The 20,849-nt window shown below is 41.3% G+C and overlaps 1 protein-coding gene across 1 annotated transcript; it reads right to left on the bottom strand.

Annotated features, from left to right (window-relative positions):
• Positions 1 to 12,118: 12,118 nt before the first annotated feature.
• Positions 12,119 to 17,345, bottom strand: c4h11orf98 (chromosome 4 C11orf98 homolog). The gene is made up of 4 exons (XM_084049660.1): positions 17,269 to 17,345; positions 15,913 to 16,037; positions 14,256 to 14,353; positions 12,119 to 13,397 (listed from the first exon to the last, which is right to left on the bottom strand). The coding sequence occupies exons 1-4, from the start codon at positions 17,302 to 17,304 to the stop codon at positions 13,288 to 13,290; spliced, it is 369 nt and encodes a 122-aa protein (XP_083905786.1). The 5' UTR covers positions 17,305 to 17,345; the 3' UTR covers positions 12,119 to 13,287.
• Positions 17,346 to 20,849: the final 3,504 nt, after the last annotated feature.

The following is a 20,849-nucleotide window of genomic DNA, read 5'->3' as shown; positions in this document are numbered from 1 at the left end:
AACAAGCGAAGGGAATCAGAGATACAACAATTATTGCATCTCATATATCTAGGTCTGTCACAATTATTACATAATCGTATAATCGCAAATATTTTTGCATAAACGTTTCCATGGTGAAACATTTTAATACATTTTCTAATATTAAAAAAGCAGAAATAGCAGTTTTGTTTTTAAATTTGAAAGTAAAAAAATATTAAATATGTCAGTAATATAAGTTATTTGTCATAGGCTTTCTGCCCTGTGCACTTTTTGATTATGAAGCCTAAAGGCCACACAGAAATGTAATTTTTTATTCATATTATGTTCCAATGTTCAATGCCAAAAACACAATTAAAATCGTTAATCACAATTATTTGTGTGACAATTAATTGTCAACTTAAAGATTGTAATCGTGACAGCCCTACATATATCATCACTCAAATATTTTTCCATAATCGTGCAAGTTGTCTGACTGAAATGTGTGATCGTATGATCATTTTGTCTTTGATCATAACTGAAGACAGCAAGAAGGGTAATTCATAAAAGCTTAATTCATACTTTGTCGCTCGCACAAAGGTGTTGCTTATTGAAAATAACTGCTTTTCAAATCATAAACGATACAAAAGACGCAATGCAACACCGGTGTGCAATGGAACATAAATTAGGCTCAGGAAGGAATCAAAAGCTCATCTATGGCTATGGTACAAAGCATGTACAATTCAAAACACATGCAGTAGTGCACTGTATACACAAAGTGATAACCCTTTAAAGTACATCATGATGTCAGGTTACATTGTCCGTATGTCTCTATACTGGTGTGAATTCAGAGGCTTCCTGAGTATTAGGGAATAAAAATATTGCTGTCTGTCCTTTGTATTCCATAGCCATCTGATGCATTTCTCTCTCTGACATAGTGAAAGCGTGGACATTGCCATTAACATACTGTATAACTGTGAGCCATTCAGAAATAAAAAAAAACATTACACTATTAAATGAACGTGAACATTATTTTTAAACATACCATAAGTCTCAGCCATTTTGTCCTTCTGAGATCCCCTCTTGGGAAGCAAGACTTAAAAAGTGTGCCTGTTTTTTTGTGAAAGCCATGACTTTACACCTCATAGTGCAGATCGTTGAGCTCCAGTCTCGTGTAGTGGCGTCTGTCGAAGGACTCCATGGCTTTACGGCCCCCCACGGCCAAGGCCAGCATGAGGATGACCAACCCTAGAACCATCACTGCCACCAGGCCGCTCTTCAGAGCCCCCCGTGCAGCTATGGCCTTGCCCTGACCCTGACCCGCACCCTCCACTGAGACAGGGTCATGGAGGGAGTGATCTGACTGAATCGCCCCCTGGGCCACAATGATCAGTGCTGCAACGGTAGTCGTCCTGGTGGTGGTGGATGGCTCTGTTGCAACAGTGATTGGAGTAGTAGTAGTAGTAGTAGTAGTAGTAGTAGGAGGAGGAGTAGTAGTAGTAGTAGCGGTAGTAGTAGTAGCAGCAGCAGCAGTAGTAGTTGTGGTGGTAGCTGTAGTTGAAGTAGGTGTCGCGGCGGCTGGCTCTGGCTTTGCAACAGTCCTGTGTTCAGCATCGCTGTCGGGCATCACGGCAGCTGGCAAAGTGGTGGAAGTCTGGACGTGCGTGGAGGCTGTAGTGGTGGTGGTAACAGGGTGAGGTTTGGGTTTCTTGGGTGACTTGTTCTGTTTCTTAGTGGATTTGTTACTCTTCCTCATGGCTAGTGTGTTTGTAGTGGCTGTTATTGTTGCTATGGTTGGATGAGCCTCACTCACTACTAGCCTAACTGCAGTTGTAGTTGTAGTTGTAGGAGCAGTGGTTGCGCTTGGCGGTACTGCCACCAGAGGCATTGTGGCTATGATGATTATGGGTGGAGGTGGTTGTGTTGTTGTTGTGGTGGTGGTGGTGGTGGTGGTGGTGGTGGTAGTGGGCTGAGTTGTGGTGGTCGTGGTGCTGGTGGTGGTTGTAGCTGGTGTTGTGGTAGTGGTTGTCGCTGGCTGTGGAGTTGGGGTGGCATGTGTGGTGGTGGTAGTGGGCTCTGGTGTGGTGCTAGTGATGGTGGTAGTGGGCTTTGGTGTGGTGCTAGTGATGGTGGTAGTGGTGGTGGTAGTGGTGGTGGGTAGCGTGGTGGTTGTCACTGCCGTGGTTGGCAGCATTGCTGTGGTACCTGGTGTTGCGGTGGTTGTGGTTGGCTGTGTGGTGGTGGTTGGGGTGCTCGGGGATTGGGTGGTGGTGGTTGTGGTCGTTTGTTCTGCGGCAGGAGTCGTGGGTCTCACCGTGGTGGGATGAAGCAACCCTAGAGCAAAATCAACGATTTGACACAAAATATTGACTTAACAAGACAAAGAATCTAAAAGCACTGCTAGCTACACCCAAACGGACCAAAGGACTTTGAACCGATTGATATTGCCATCCGTAGAGCCCAGCATGTTCACTAGAGGGGCTAACTAACACAAATGATGATTAGTGCCGGAATGAGGGTTGTATATTATGTATTCACTGAAGGATTCATATTATTTGAACAATAACTGTACAGTGAAATGAAATAAAATACCATAATAAAAAAAAAGCAAAGAAGTGCCCTATGGCCAAAGGATGGCTCTATTTATATTTATTTATCCGTTTATTTGGACGGGACAGCGCATATAAATGAACATTACATGAATGGATTTAGCAAGAATGCTAATTTCCATCCGTAGTCGCCAAGAGCACTGGTTCTCTACCTTTTCTGTATCAGAGCCCACTCGAAAATATTGAAAGCATTTGCGGCCCGCCCATCTGACTACTTGTTGTGAAGTGGTCAGGTGGGTGGGCCGCGTGCATTTTCAGAGCATTTTAATGATCAATCGATCGATTGTGTTCCACCTCGGATCAATGGAACTAGTGCACTATACTATAAGTTCTTATGTTTTGGTGTCACATTTAATATTAATGTTATATTATTGGTAATACTAAAAAATATCAAAATCTAAGAAATGTCATGAATTAGGAAGAAAATACTTTTAAGAAATAGTGGAGAAAAAAAATAGCCGATCTACAAGCTCACAACTCATTGTGAGCTTGTAGATCGTCTATTTTTACTAGTTTGGGTCCCAGGGAGACATCAAATTTCACTTTTGGGTCTCAAGCTAAAAAGTTTGGGGAACCAGCGCACTAGAGGAACAGACATGCGGTCAAACAAAGCAATGCAGTTCAGTTACCTTTGAAAATATCATAGGTGTTGATGCCCTCCTGAGCCGACATTAGAGGACAGTCCTGCTCTGTTGCACAGTGGAACAAGTAGCAGTTTTCAGTCGCCGAGGGTTTTTTAGAGTTGAACACAGCCATGTTGCACTTGGCACCTTTAAGACATAAGAAAGAAGACACTTTTAGTCAACTGAGTGTTTTAACTTAGCCTTTAGCAGCCAGGCACTGGCCTGCACTGAACTGCCAACACTCTGCTCAGCAGCTCCATGCAGCCATAAAAGAATAGCCAGAATATCCAGTCTGTGGAAGCTGAGTGATTTTAATTATTATTTTAGGTATAAAATATACAACCACATGCCTTACATGTATTGTTTTATTTTATTTTGTCATAAAATATATAACCACGCGTGCCTTATATGTATTGTTTCATTTAATCACATCATTTAATCATTGTAGCCAATAGGTCTGTATCTATTAAAAGTTTGCACTGGGCCTTAATGCATGGACTAATTATGTTAGAAAGGGTATCGTTGGCATATGATTTAGTATGTTACGTGCTTCTTCCAGAGTTCAGGGCCATGATCAAGTGTCTGGGGTTTTGCAGAGCACCACTAGACTTAAGGTAATTATTAGAATCAGCACAACACCTAATGACTGTACATGAGGGAGGGTAAGGGAATACAATCTTTGAGAGGCCCGGTTTCAGACCTCTGGTCTGAACATGCCTACCGGACCTGTGGGAAGGTACCATACGTGGGAAAGCACCGGCTGGGTGGGTTAGAGACGAGGACCACAGCGTATGACAATGGATTGAGTTTACACTTAGCTACACCAATATGCAATATCAACCATGTTACATGTGGTGTCATCAATATGGCCATAGTGACTATTAGAAGTGTACTTGTATTCAGCCAGCTTTAGTTGGGCGGCAGCGGCTCAGGAGGTAGAGTGTGTCCAGTGGCGACCTTTGCTATGTTTCACTCGTTTCAATTGAAACAGGCCCCGAACCTCAGGCACCCCCCACCCCAAAGAAAGAAAATTAATATGGGGGCCATATTAGCTCTTGAAAAGGCACGTTGGTGCCTTGCATGATTTCCTCTGGTGTGTGAATGTAATGCACTCTGGATAAAGGTGCTATACAAATGTACCATTTACCATTATGTAATACTTAATTTATGACTACTTAGTACCAATCTGCAAACCGAATGAGTGCTGCCTTTTAGACATGAGTCAGGGAAATAAGGAACCTTATCCGACAGATGTTTATTATGATGAGTGGATTGTGACAATTAGAGGCTGAATGTTGTCTATAGCACCTTTAATTATGACTAGGCCTACTTATAAACAATCAGAGAACCTTTCTTGATACTGACCTTACAATATAGACCAACTTACCATAGCCCTGCAAGGCCAATTTAAGTGGAGTGCCAGTCGTTCTCGGCTTGTGTTGAGGCAACCAAAAATGTAATCCCTGGTAATTACATTTGAAGCTACCACACAAGGTACAGATGGACAGTACATGGTTGGACAGACACTCAGATGAACAAAGATAAGATAGACCACAGTTTTATCCACTGCTGCACTATTGCTAACTCGATAAAATATGGGCTATTTCCCAGAATCTGGTCTTAAGTGATAACAACTAAAACAAAGGTACGTATGTGGATAGCAAAAAACAGTAGAGGGAACAAACAGTGAAATGACAAAGCTATTGCAATTCCGAATTGCTGCTAAAGCAGTGCATCTACATCAACATAACTCAAGTTACTCAGTACTGGAATACAACTGCCAGGCTCTAGTGACTTTCTCTGGGTTGGTGCAACTACACATCAGACACTGCTGCCATCTGCTGGTGATACTCAAATTATGACTTTATTTAAGGGTGGTGTAAGTGATATTTTGTCATAATAGCTCTATATTCTTTTTTTTTTATTTTTTTTTGTGTGGCTTTTATGCCTTTATTGATAGGACAGTAGGCTGACGTGACAAGGGGAGAGAGATGGGGAGTGACATGCAGCAAAGCCGTCTGACTCACGCGACACGCTCTGTCAGGCTGGACCACCAGCCTGGGTACCCAGACGGTTATTCAGTAACAGGAGTCTCCCTGTCATGTACAGTATATCTGCTGCTATGTACCTACCTGTATCTTTATGGGGTTCCCTCTCCTGATTGAATGAAATTTGTAACCCACAAAATGTATTTTCTGTTTACTAAAAAGCTGGAGAGACAGGTTTGTTACTGAACAAACAGTCTATAGCAATGATTACCATCAGATTATAGCTTAAACTTTTTAACAATACTTTATTTTTTAACCAAAAAATATCACTTACTATTAATCGATGTAAATGCATTTTTTTGGTGTGCGACACCCGTGTGCAACTAATTATAAATCAGGCACATGAATTTCTAAAAGAGATGTGATTTCCAATCCCCAGATGTGGAGGTCTTGACCACTTGCTCAGCTAAACAAATGAATGAATGAATGAATGAATGAATGAATGAATGAATGAATGAATGAATGAACAAATTAATTGATTAATTAATTAATGAAAAATAAAGCATCGTAAGCATCACCTACCCGGCTTCACTTCCTCTGAGCAGCAGGCCAGGACACAGTCCCGCTCGGACGTGACCACGCGCGTGTCCATGGCCGTCCTGGGTGTGGTTAAGGCAACTCTGACGTTGACAACAGCCCCCTTGTGTTGTCTGGAGTAACACGTCTCTGCCTCCATCGGCGCGGCAGAGACAACCGTCATCAGCATGATGGCCGCGGCCGTGACGAGCGTCCTCGCGGGCAGACTGTTCCGTTTGAGCGTCATGGCTTGCAGCACTTCCACCGGGCTCGTTTTAGAAAGGCCAACAACCCTCAGTACAGTCCACAGCGGGAGAGCACGGATCTAGAGAAATGGTCTGCAGAGTGTTCAGTGTCAGGAGGACGTTTATGCGTATTTGACAGCACGGTGGAAACAATCAGGAAATATGGGAGAGAGAGAGGAAATGGCCATGTGACACATGTGACCCGGGATGACCTGACCTGATTACGCAGCATAATCGCATGACATCGCCCGTCAAGCGTAGTTTAAATGAACGTAAGTGACTGAACCACCTGGGGACCCACAGACGTAGACTGAATCATGCTAAACGTATTGTTCTGCTGATTCAATCAAAGTGATTATACAAAGACAACTTTCTGCTTCTAGAGATGTGCGATATCTTGATTTCAGAAGAGGTTCACAAACAGTATGGAATGAATGCACCAAACATTAAACAAAGACTAATCAGGTCAAGGAAAAACGTAGTGTTGGATAATTGTCTGCACAATTGACAGCATTTAATCTCATGTGCTGTTGCCTAAAACTGTAAATCCACAGTGAAAATTACTTTCACACTCCAGTGACAAAAGGGCCAAGACACAGAAGTGTGTTGAGTTGTGAAGAAGAGAAATACTTTTTTAGAAAATTCATACAGCCTAGTTTTGGTGATAAGGTCACACTTACTTATGTCGGCTCAGCATAAAGACATAAGACATTTTAGGGCTGAGAGTTAAAAGAACACATTAAGCATAAATCATCATCTTTGATTCTTTCATCACAGATATAAAAGGTTTCTAGCTGTGGGAAAAAGTCATTCACAATGACAAGTTCACGATGACATGTCATGTGTCATTTCAGTGTCAAAGAACACACAGAATTGACACATGACGTCTGTTGTAGCATCTACTTTGACTCATGTTATATTCAAAGCTGCATTTGCTCTGTGAAACCGGGCCATGTGAGTTTGCTCTCCATGTCTCCATGTCTCACCAAGGGGGACTCTTTCACAGTGGCATGGAAAATAATTGGATTTTGTAATTTGTCAGGGTGCAAAATATATGTAAGTCTACACTAAACAAACTTAAATATGTACATGTACTGTAGGCACCCTGGTAGATTAACTAGTTGGTAAGCAAACCAAATTAATTGAGGCATTCCAGGTGCAAATCTCTATCGTCCTACAACACTACTGAAATAAAATTCAAAAAATGTTTAACACATCCAGCAAAATGAGAATTGCAGTCTTTCTTTCAGTGCTGCTAACTAAGGCCCTGGTAGACTTCAAGACACCTCAAAAAAACGAGCTTCCTTCAAAACCTTGTGTGTGTTCACACACCAGCTACTCTTGCTGCACGTTTTAAAAGAACTCCTCCCTCAGCTATCAGCCTGACTCAGTGAAGTTGATCTTCGTGTCACCATTAAAAACCTTGTTTTTTACCATCTTTATGTCCCTTGTCTGTTTCCGCTTTCAAAGTGACACTAGACCACTAGCTTCAAAGCCAACAGCACAGAGTATAAATATAGAAATCTAAAAAAAGGAAGATATTTCTGTCAACCGTTTCATTAGCTCCTTTGGAGCGAGAGAAAAGTCAGATTCACACCGTGAAAACTGGCTGTGACTTTAAGCTGGCTGTGACTTTAAGTGCACACGTTTGACTAACATATCCTATAAAAACTAACATTTAGAAATATCTTCAATTGTGAATCGCTGCCACAGTCCTTCTTCCTCATGGATAATTAATTATGAGGAGAGTTCTAAAAATCATAATGCCATCAGTACATCTAGAACTCAAATCAAATTGATGCACGTTAATTAATATTGTATGTATTGTATGTCTTTATGATGAATTAAGTACAAATAACCACAATGGAGGGGGAAAAAAGACCCCCGGGGCTTTTTTTGTTATCCTTTTAGCATAGCTTTTGTAACTGTACTGCCGTACACTTTCCAAGCTTTCTCATGAAATCAATCAAAACGTGTTGGCTTACAAGTATTGATTGATACTTGATTAATTTTATTTGGTGACATTACATAAAAAAGAGCAGAATAGCACTTTCCCGACATACAGTCATAGCATCACAGAGGACACAATAAAGCCCACGGGCTTATTCCCATTGTGGCCCTCTGTACATAAAACACTTAACAGCATAACAAACAAAAAAAACAACAGTACAGGAACAGAGTATGCATAAAAAAACTGAATCTAAGTCAAATGTGAGCGGACAAACGATGTCTAAATTCAAATTCCATCAGAAATCAATGGTTATTTCTGTGGTGGAGTTGATGCACTCACCTACAGCTTGTAAGTTGAAGTAGTTCTCCATCAGATGTTGACCAGCCGTCTGGGTCCACAGTCCATCACACCCAGAGACCCACTATCTCCTCACAGCAGGACTCTGACCCCGTCTCCTGCATGGGATGAGGAACAGAACAGCCTTGCTGTTATCTCCCTTTTTATCTCGCTAGAGGTGAAAAGTAACCAAGTATACTGTGTACTTAACCACTTAAACCCCATACGGATAACCGGAGTCCCTCAGGGCTCAATACTAGTGTATTTTCTGTTTCCTCTTATTGTGGGGAAAGCTTTCGCTGAAAATAGCAGTTCGACAAGCTAACTATGGGGATTGTCGATCTGCTATTTTTAGCGAAAGCTTTCTCCACAATACCGATGCTGGGGTTTAAGTGGTAAGTATCCTACAATTTGGAGGTGTTTTTTAATGTTATTTTAGTTTTTGGATAGTTAATACTTCTACTCCGCTACATGTCAGAGGCAAATATTGTAGGCTACTTTTTTTCTCCACTGCAATTATTTGACAGCAGATTTTTGCAGATTTAAATTATTATTAGAAAAACCCTATTGTAGGTGTATTTCAGGTATTCGAAAATAGCCACTGTACAGCTCACAACGTGTGGCGTGAGCTTGTATTTTGGGGGGAAAAAAACGTTTGACACATTTTGAAAAAAATTGAGTACTTTTACTTTGTTACTGTAAGTATATTGCATGGCCGGGAACAGTCTCTGTGCTCTTCCTTATTGCTGTAGATATCTGACCCAATATAAGCAGGTAAACAACACCTCTACATAAACCCAGTTCATTTTTACAGCCTGTTATGCCAGAATGTCCTGAAGTTGTGTTACAAAGGAGTGATACCATGGGCCTTACCTAAAAACATGCTGCCAATGAGATAAGAAGCATGGTAAAAAATAAAAAAAAACAGACAAAGGCCTAGAATTGGTGCTGTTTATTTAGAGGTGCACATTAAACGTCTAAAGAGGGGGGGGGGGGGGGGTCATCATCATCTAGCTCACAGCTGGAACTTAAACAGTGAATTGTGATTTTAGACTGGGTGCAAATCACAATTCACTGTTTAAGTTGTTTCTCATCTCATCCCATGCAGCAGCAATGGATGCATTCACTGAACAGCATGTAGATAATAAGGCTACAATGATTCCACAATGACGCAATCTAAATGCAATTGGTGGTTTTCTGAGGACACTTGTTATTATCTCACTCATCCTGCAGCCACTTAAAAGGGGCCAAAACAAAAGATCATAAAGGCCCTGTATTAGTTATACCAAATATACAGAGAGCACGCCGTTCTATTGGGTGATTGTAAAATCATCCATTTCTCCACACATTGTTTGTCCCATACTGTGCAGTCTGAGAACACCGATGCTGCACCCGACCGCTGGGCATCTAAACCTGGAACCACAATGTATTGGATTTGCATTATAGCAGTGTTAATACATAGAGTTATGTATTGATTAGTACCTTACCCGTCCGCAGACGCAGAGGACATGTTGACGATCCGAAGTGTTGCCAAGAAATGATGCCAAATAAATGCACCTTGAGCGGATGGTTTCTTCCCTTGAAATCTCAATATAATAGCCTAAAAACTGTATCGGATCGTTTTAAAGGCCCCACTATATCACGATGATTATTTTTTTTTACCAAAACATGGCCAACGCAAAACGTATAACATCTATTCTTCTTCTGGACCAAAACATGATGATAAAGAGTGGAGGAGAAGCAATCTGCGATGCAAGAGATGTGAGTGTACTAGCTACTGAGTCTGAGTGTGACCAGTCGCCAGGATATGTGAGAGAAATAAGCAGCCAGGTCTAGGAAAACAAGCCCAAAAAGAAGAGACTTTTGAAAATAGCTGATCTACAAGCTCACAACGCGTCGTGACGTGATCTGCTATTGTCAAAAAAATGTTGGAGAAAATGGGAAAAATGTGGAATATTCTTGAAACATTTTAATGACACACATCTGGTACAGGGGTCCCTGCCCTGGCATAACATATTTTCAGATGGGGGTGCGCAGACACATTAATTTGGGGGTCTTTGACATGAAAATGTTTGAGAACCAGCTGGTTTAAACAACATTAGGAAACGAGGCAAAAATAAGCAACTACACAGGAAAACAAGCCCAAAGTCGCTTATAATAAGCAGACATGGCAACCCTGGTAGCTACTGAGTGCGAGTCTGACCCATTTCAGTCTTTGTCCTCTGGAAGGAAGGGGGAGGGATGCTCCTTCCATCCAACACAACACAACGTTCTGTCAGCATCAACACAACACATGTCTCTATCGGGTCCAAAATGTTAAACGTGTCATCATAACAGATGTAAATAAAATAAAAAATATCCCCACAACAAAAGCAAGAATGTAGGATGTTATAGGGAATTACATTGATTGTGCACACAGGCTTATTAATAATTGAAGAGGATGAACAACACTTGCTGCACAAGCACTCTCTACCAGTTCGAAAATGATGCCAGAATAGATGGGCTACATTTGGGCAGCCATTTGTGCATCCATGCGTTTGTTTAGGACCCAAACTATGACAAACTAGCTACATTCCCAAATATAAAATAATACAGCCGTTATCAATTTGTCCCAGAGAACAAAACTCCCAATATCTGATTCCAAATATCAGCCTAAAAACCTCAGAGTGACATCACAACAAAGAACAACATTTTTAAATCAATCATTGGCCCTTTCATTTCATTCATTCATGTATCATACACAAACACATGGAATGGATGGAGGGAAGTGTCAGGAGTGATTTGTGACAGAAGGGTACCAGTAAGAGTGAGAAGGAAGATGTGTAAGACGGTAGTGAGACCAGCCATGCTGTATGGCTTGGAAAAGGTGGCACTAACAAAAAGACAAAGGAGGCAGAGCTGGAGGTGGCAGAATTGAGGATGCTATGCTTGTCATTAGGAGTGACAAGGAAGGAAAAGATCAGAAATTACATCAGTGCCCATACCATAGGTGGGGTTGGTGAAAAGGGCCTCTCCGTGTGGAGTTTGTATGCTCACCCCGTGTCTCCTAGGGTAGGTACCCTCACAAAGACTGGTCTGGTGACTGGTTGGAATAACGTGTTCCATGCATGCGCTACGTCTAACCAGGGAACCTCCCCCGTCAGGTGATAAGAAGCGGCTTGCTAGCTCTCATGCATTGAAGGCTCTCCCTCGGCTGGCAGAGATAGTGTAGCACCCAGGATTACTTGGACAATTGGCACTGGGTGAAAAAATAGGTTACAAAATTGTGGGATAAAAATTTAAGACAACAATAAATGACTACATTAGAGGATCAGCCCAGGTTAGAAGATTTGGGGGATTAGACAAGAGAGGCGAGGTTGAGATGGTTTGGACATGTGCGAAGGCGGGATGAGGAGGAGTACATTGTGAGAAGTATGCTGAAGATGGAACTACCAGGCAAGAGGAGAAGAGGAAGGCCAAAGGAGGTTTATGGATGCGGTGAGAGGACATGCAGGTGGCTGGAGTGACCGAAGATGCACAGAACAGAAACGGATGGAAACAGACAATCCGCTATGGCGACCCCGATGGGAATTAGCCGAAAGAAGAAACACACATATGCCCCAAACCACAATTTAACTTGCACTTATTTGTTTTGAGAATCAATTATTACAAATATTATTCAATGTCCTATCTGTGTTGTTATCGGGACACTGAAAACAGCAACAGTGATGAAGTGACTGAAGAATATTGCTTGGAATTAAATAGTTTGTTTATATTGTTAATAAAGTGACTTGGGCTTTAAGGTTCTAAAGCCAAAATCTTAACAAATACTTAAAAAAATGACAAGTCAGATGCATAATAGTTGAAATAGCCTTTAATTACATCCATAATAAATGCAGACGACATAAGAAACAATCTGGTTTATGATAGCATATTTGTCTGTGGACCTTTCACACAGGATCACAAACCCTACAACATTTCAGGCAAATGTTTACACTATTACACCCAGGTTTATTACGATATTTCTTTATGACGTAGTCTTCTGCCAATATTTAAATAATATACAAAATAGCGGAGGCATTGAAGCGACTCTGTAGGTCTGAAAACAGGAAAAAAAGGTAACCCAATTATGCACTCTTAAGGAAAAGCGATCGGGTTTCTGAAAAGTCTGGAATCTTAACCACTTAAAGACAAGACACTTTTAGACAGATTTTATATTGACGTTTTATATGCAGATATCCGATTGGCTATTTAGCCCATTGTTTTTAATTTTTTCCTTTATTGTATTGGTGGATGTGATAATAGTCTTGCGTTTCCAGACGATAGATCGTCCAGCAGCAACGCAAGACTAATTTGATAATGGTTGTTCCATTGTAAACCCCCCCCCCCCCCCCCCCCCCCCCCCCCAAGACCCCTGGGGCCACAATAAGGATGCTGTGGTTAAGACCTGAGGCCGATTCTACAAATGCCTTCTAAACCAGTAGTTCTCACAATTTTGAAGATCTTTCAAAAAAGTTCAAAAATAGCAGATGTACAAGCTCACAGCATGGCACAAAGTGATGCCTGTGAGCTTGTAGATCTGCTATTGTAAGGTTAAGGAATTAAAAAGCTCCTCTAACAGCCCCTAGAGGTCATTCTGAAACAGACATTGCTATTCTTAGTGCCCTCATGTCTTTGAATCTGACAATGCATATCTCAGTTGGTAATTCACTGCTAGCAGATGACGCTGGGTTTAGACATTCTCCAAATACTTTTTTTCCCCCTTCAAGCAGTCACTGGCAGCAAAATGGAAAAGGATTTGATTCTCGGGGGCCCGGTAATGCCCCCTCATCCAAATCCAAACTATGTTGTGTTATTTATCACTGTGATTCCAGACTTTCCAGGACACCCTGTAGATCATATTCCCCGTTCAGTTCTCCCATTAGATGGCAAGGAAACACCCATTGTGCCCCTCTCCAGTTCAAATACTGGATATTGTCCTACGTGGCTGGGAGCCAAAATTGGATCATTTTTATCACCCTCCTCTCATTCCACATCTGCCATTTCCACATCCACCTGGGATCCAACCCCTTTCTTCTTTTTGCCTGGCACAGATGATGAAGAGGCCTCTTTCTTTGGTTGTGTTACTGGCTGAGCTATGGAGACAAGACAGAAAAAAGATTCACACAATAAGAGAGACATTTTATCCTTTTATGGCGTCCCTATATCGGGCATTTCATATTGTCAGAAATTATTAACAATCGCAAAAATAGCCAACCTAAAAGCTCACAACACGATGCGATTCTAAGTGTTGTGAGCTTGTAGATCAGCAATGGTTGCTATTTATCATACAACTAAGTAAATACGGTTTGTGGGGTTTTAATACGATCACGTCACTTTCTTATAAATTGGGACAACCGCTAATGTTGCTGCACATGCATTACAAGAGGATCAAAGGGCACAAACTTTCAAACTTAGAACACTTGAGCATAATACTCCATCACGGTGTCGCGTTCCAACACAAACTGATTTTCAAAAGCATTGCAAAATTGTCGTATCACAGAGTATAAATTAGGCTTCCGCATTTCACTGTGCAGCCAGGCACTAGACTCACAAGTCAGTCTCTAAACACTTCGTTCAACTAGAGACTAACACCACATTCACACTAGCAGAGGCCATTTATAACTGCGTTTGTGCTGCTAAATAGGAGTGTACAAAGCGTCTGCAACCCACGATGCGTCGGTGACGTGGACTTTTCATGGGTGCACCAATCCACGCCTATTTCAGACCACAGCACACTTCCGGTTGGCCGTCTCGCCACACTGAGCTAGGCAACAGAAAAGTGGTGGCCGCGCCTCCTGTCGCCGCGGTGAAGGCTGCAGTTAATCTTCTCCTTAGACAATGCACTGAACCTCGCCACTTTCTCGGAACACGGAAGCGGAATACCAATGTAATTGCTAAAACTGGGTGGAAGCAATTCGGGAAAAGAAAAACATCCACTGGTCCTTCCTTACCGTCCATGCTCGACTTTTCCTTATCCATGTGACGCAGCTGCTTCAGAAGCTTGTTTTTTTTCTTCCCAGATAAGGTGATGTTGGCTCTTGGGCTGGTGCTGCGGGTGAAACACAACACTAATTTTAGAAATTAGGCCATTGGTTCTCAAAGTGGGGTCCGGGGACCCCCAGGGGTACTCGAGGGGGTTCCAGGGTCCCCAGCTAAATGATGGATAGGAACCAAATGGACCCTTATGGGTCTGTAACTCTGAGAGCGTACAAATGGAACCAAATGGACCCTAACGGGTCCATTTGGTTCCATTTGTACACTCTCAGAGTTAAATTAACATTGATTTTACAATATGAATTGGGGTCCCAGAGATAGAGATGCCATTAAATGGGGTCCGTAGCCTAATGCATGTTAACTGGGGGGTCCTTGAAATTAAAATGGTTGAGAATCAGTGCTAGAGCCGTACAAATCTTCTCTTATGGGGGTCCCTGGCATATATTTTTCAAATGAGGGTGCGCAGGCTAATGAGTGTCAATTTGGGGGTCCTTGACATGAAAAAGTTTGAGAACCACTGAATTAGGCTACCGCATGGGAGTCAGGTCAAAGATCTACAATATGAAAAATACAAAAATCACTCATGTTCAGTTACTGAAAATAGAGCCACAAACCAAACTAAAACATAAAGACAAAACAAACTGGTGTCAATGCAAACATGCACATCTGCCTAGTTTAGGGACCAGTTAATTGGGGGGGCGGGGGGGAGAATAATCAGAAATAACGATTGTCTCTGTTCCCAACTGATTTTTTTCAAGGCAGCACATTCCAATATTGGGCAAAACCAGAAAATGGCAGTGTGATTGATTCATTGCTGCAATGAATGGATAGTTTTTGCATGTGTAGGAATGTGCCAGAAAACATAAATACTGCTACAGAGAAAAGTGAAATTCCACTATTTTGTTTTACCGGTGACCCACAAGAGGCTCTAGGCAATTTACTGGACCGACCCCAGTGGTGGAACAAGCATACTGATGTATTACTTGTCTTATAGGACCATAACCTATCTTCATATAATTGGTCCTCACTAATGCTCATTATAATGTTGATCACATTTTTTGCATTTTCAGAATATCTTTCTAAAGCGTGGGTTAGGAGAAGGCTGACTTACAACAGATTAACTTTCATTCAAAGATATTGTGCAGGTCTGTATGAATACGTGTGTGTGTGTGTGTGTGTGTGTGTGTGTGTGTGTGTGTGTGTGTGTGTGTGTGTGTGTGTGTGTGTGTGTGTGTGTGTGTGTGTGTGTGTGTATATATATACATACACACACACACACTCTGTTGTTTATAATTAGTTGTTGTTTATAAGGAGTTGGTGGTTGGGTAATACACTGCAATGTTAATGTTTTTTTGCAGCTGATGTGTCTGATAATCCCATGTGGGATGGGTCAAGCAATTGTCCTGACACGAAAATAAAATGTTGATTAATTAATATAATATGGTAATAATAATATCTCAGCCTGTCTCAGAGGACTGTGGACAGTTCAGAAACCCACATAAAACATACATTTGTGGGAATCATTCCCAGAAATGTATGTGTGTGTGTGACTGTGTATGTGTGTGCGCATGTATGCATTTGTTCAGCATTAATGAAGTTGTCAGCATTATGTACATTCTCTTCTTCAGATGGTGAACAGTGATGAGGCCCTTGTCAACCACAGCTCCAATTATCTGGTGGTTCTTCCTCTTCTGTTTGCTCAGCACCCTCCGCCGCTTGAACAGATTCTTGCCCAGCTCCTGCAAGGAGGACATAGAAGATGTACATCTGTGCTTCTCAAACATGTTCCTGTCCATGACCTCCCCAGAGGCGTCATTTCAGGAAAAATAGGGGGTGTCAAAAATTAGTTACCATTTAAACCCCTTTTCAAAAATAGCGAAAACAGTGGATCTACAAGCTCATAACACGTCAGGTTATAGATCCACTATTTACACAATTGCCAAATTAGCTTAACCACTTTAACCCTATATACATCGACCATTTGAAAATAGCCGGTCTACAAGCTCACAACTGGCTACTTGTATATCTGCTATATTCCTAAATAAAATATTGAAAATCTTTTAATGTTTTGGAAACATTTTAACATCATCTTGTATGTGGGGGTCCCTCCCTGGCAAAAAAATATATTCAGGGGGGGGGGGGGGTCCACGGCCAAATACAAATTAATTTGGGGGTCCTTAACATGAAAATGTTTCAGAACCACTGATGTATGGAATAATTGGAATATCATTCTACAACCCTTGGATCAAGAGCAAGAAAGACCGACCGTCATAGATGTTTGTGACATTTGTGTATCTATATTGATTGACTGACTGAATAGTTGTCAGAAATGTAAACAGCACGTGGTACAGTCAGACTTTTAGGCTAAAAGGATAACACAAAAAAGTCTTGGGGACTTGTTTCCATTGTGGTCCTATAATATGACATGTCACATAGATGTCAAAATCAATACAATAAAGATCAGTCTTCTTGTTCCAAGGCCATCCTACATTCATTGTTAAAATGGCAATGTTTTCACCCGAAACGTAAAAAAAATGAATTTGTAAAATGGTCTAAAGTAATGTTAAGAATACATTATTTGAACATGAGACATACATTTGACATTTAAGGCCTAATATTTCTACAATTGCAACAAAACCTGTGGTTAGCCAGGCAGTCACTATGGGCAGAAACAATTACTTTAGCCAAATTATGAAATATTACTTTAAATATTTCATATTTTGTTGGGGAGAGAAATAGCCAAATTAACATGGAGATGCCAATGCCAACAGCAATGTTTATGTGCCCACTCTTCAATAAGCTAGCATTGATGCTAACAGCTAACCATCAGGAGGTTAGTTCAGGCAGGGCAGGCTGAGTCTCAAGCATCTGTAACGTAACGTGCTCAACAATGGCCTCGATCTTTACTCGCCATTAACTTGACCTAACTTTAGATTATTATTGTTTATGTTATTGTTGTCATTCTCTTACTGTTTTGGGTCTGTTGAGTCCTGCTGGGGGAGGCATGCTTGTTGATTCACGTGGTCGGGTCGCTTGTTTGAGTGGAACTTCCTCCTTCCGGGTGTGGTTCACTTTTCATTGGCTGTTATCGCAAGGAGGTGGGACCACCCGTTTCTCAACGTCTGGTCCGGGGCCCACTAGGGGTCCAAAGAGACCCTGTGTGCATGGGGATCTCATCTGAAACAAGCTCAGTCAGTGCTTAATGAGTCTTCCAGTTTAGTAGACCTTGTATTGTGAATTTGTACTTCCATGTAGTGTTGTTCTCATGTCTTACTAAATAAAGTACATCAATCAATCAGAAAAAAAACCCTACCGAACCAATAACTTTGTTGATGGAGTAAGGCTGCCGCTTAGTGGACTACAGCTGTAACTGCCACGTGGTGTCACCTAATAATGCTCAGCTAGGCTGCTACTTATTTTTGATATACATTATTAGTGTGGTTGCCCTAACAGGGCAACCAGACTATAGTACTCTATACTCTTTATTTCTTTGTTTCTTTATTAGTGTGGTTGCCCTAACAGGGCAACCAGTTGCCCTAACAGGGCAACCAGACTATTGTTATCCTCCGAGGCTCAAGCAGTTTATTTTGGACCGCATCTCCTCCCACAGTATATTTTTCCCAATTTAGTGCCATATGTCAAAAATGACCAGCTTCACCGGGAATCGTGTGCTTGTATTTTGCTAAGAGATTGGTTACATAGTCATCAATTGATATTGATTTATTAGTGCATTAAATTTCCCCATCCACTTTAATGGGAAAATGAAAAAACTCCCATTCAAGTATGTTTTTCTCAGAAACCGTAAGGGCTAGAGTTACAAGACTTGGAGGGGAGGTTCATAATTTAGTGCAAAATTATTCAAAAAAAGAATTACACCAGTCGGCCTCATGGTGGCGCTATAACAGCCCACTTTACGTTTTGGCCTATAACTCTTGAACCGTAGGTCGTAAAATAAAAATCTTTTTTTCCCTAGATTCCTTGGGTCATGACGCATTTGTGTCAGGTTAGATTTTCCACCATTTTGAATTTTCTTCAAAACACACTTTTAGCTCCTCCTCCCACATATTTTGTCCAAATTTCCTATGTCAAAGTCAAAAATCGGTACACATGATCTCTGGGCCCATGCGATAAACATATCCAAACGGAATTTTGATAGTCCTTACCGTTCGTCCGTAAATGTAAAAGGTGCAAACACTATGTTGAAGTTTATCCATGACGGTCGTGACAGACGACCGTTGTCGCGTGATCCATGGCTTTAAGTCTCTATCTGACCTGATGAGGGCACAACAGATCTGTTTTGAATGTAACGATGTAATGTAATGAAAGTAATGTAACGTCGTAATGCAGTATACACAGCCTTTTTAAATACATTATTGTCTTTCTCATGAGCATATGGAACCACTAACCTTAGTCAGATCAACTCCAGACCCGACGATCGGTAAGCCGTCCTCATCCATGTTAGATCTATGGTGATATAATTAAAGATAAAAGTGTTTATTTCATGTTTATATTTCACACACACAACTAGATCATTGTGAAAGGTTTCATATCATGTGAGCAAACTGTGATCGTAATGGGCGTGACTTAACGGGCTCGTCCTGGACTCTTCCGGGTCCAGTAGCCAATGGGGGGATGTGTTTTGAGCTTTTAATTTGAATGCTCCATAATCAACAACATCCGTTAAAACTGTATGGTCATTTTGAGAACATGGAGTTTGCATGTTCTCCCCGTGTCTCCCAGGGTAGTTAATACCCTCACAAAAACATGTAGTAATCCTGGTCGCTATACCGCCTCCCCCATGACAGCCGGGGCGCCTGATGGAGGGGAGGGGAACTGGTTGGAATAACGTGTTCCTTCCACGCGCTACGTCCAACCAGCCTGTTCCTCAAAAGGTGAATAAACTAAGCCTGGACTTAAGCCAAATCCAGACTTGACAAAGTCGGGTCCATATAAGCCTCGTTTATTCCGTTCCTCGAAGCAAAGCCAGGCTGAAAAGGAGCGACTTTGTCGAGCTAGGCCTTGTCAAGCCAGGCTATGTCCAGCCAGGATAATGAAGCCAGGCTTCACGTATTTCTAAAAAAGACCATGAAAGTCGATAGCAGAATCCTTGAACTTGACCAATCATGGAGTGTGTGTGTGTGTGTGTGTGTGTGTGTGTGTGTGTGTGTGTGTGTGTGCGCGCGCGCGCGCGCGACGGGACGGCAAGGGGACGCACGGGACGGGGGGTGTACCGCGACGGGGGGGGGGGGGGGGGGGGGGGGGGGGACACACACGCAATAACCCCACATTTGCAAGACCACTTTGGTAGAGGTTTGGGTTGTGTAGTTACCTTGCCATCATGATGTAACTCCAAAGGTGGACAAGAAATGAAAAATAATTTCTCCATTGCCTAGAAATTGATAATTTAAAATATGCTCCTCATTGACTTACATTCAGTGAAGAGGCTCTTTTAAACCCGTAACTAATAATTTATATATATATATATATATATATATATATATATATATATATATATATATATAATATATATATATATATATATAAAATGAAATAAATACATATATATATATGTATGTATATATATAAAATGTCTATATATATATAGACATTTTTTATAATATAAAAAAAATCTGTTATATATTATCAAACATCTAACAATAATATGAACTATAGTGTTAACAGAGTGACAATGACATCACATTAGTCATTGTGAAACAATTATGATTCATGGTCACACACTATTTCAGTAATATAATTAATTTGATTATATCTGATTGTATTTATTTAATTTTATTTGAATGCAAGGTCATTAAAATGAGTCCATAATCAAACACATGTGTTGGATTAACTGTGGAAAAATTTGAAGAACAAGGAACTGGATTAAGTAAACTTGGCTGTTAGCCTGCTCCTGACCAGGCTAACTTCACAGCTAAATTGCCATGGTAACTAAGGTAGGCTTGCTTCAATTCTCTTTTGAGGAATCGGGTCATGGCTAAACTTAGCCAGGGTGAACTGGCTAAACTAATCTTCAAGCTAATTCAGCTTTTGAGGAACCGATTCAGCCCTAATCCTGGCTAAATTAAGCCAGGATAGGTGTTAAAGCCAGGCTTAAGCTCTAATTCCCTTTTGAGGAACAGGCCCCAGGGAAACTCCCCTCTGTCAGGTGACAAGAAGGTCAGTTGGCTCTCATGCATTGAAGGAGGCATGAGCTCGGCCCTGACCTCCCTAGGCTGGTGAGGGGAGTGTAGCGCCCAGGATCACTTAGAAATTGGCACCGGGTGAAAAAATAAGGGTTACAAAATCGTGGGATAAAAATTATAGAAGTTTTAAAAAAAAAACTGTATGGTCATGCGTTGCCATGTCCGCGTATTATAAGCGACTTTGGGCTTATTTTTCTGTAAATTGCTTGTAAATATTCGGCAGTTGGGTTGTGGTTTTTGTGTAGTTTCTTATTTGGTTTTGTTTCCTAATGTTGTATGGTAATAATGTGTATCAGTTTGTGTGAGTTTTGGACAAAATCTGTTGGAGTAGTAGCAAAATGTGTGTTTAGA

The sequence above is a fragment of the Gymnoscopelus microlampas genome (genome assembly GCF_963454915.1).
Source record: "Gymnoscopelus microlampas genome assembly, chromosome: 23".
NCBI lineage: Eukaryota > Metazoa > Chordata > Actinopteri > Myctophiformes > Myctophidae > Gymnoscopelus > Gymnoscopelus microlampas.
Note: the sequence above shows the minus strand (reverse complement) of the source record. Positions and strands in the feature narration are given on the sequence as shown.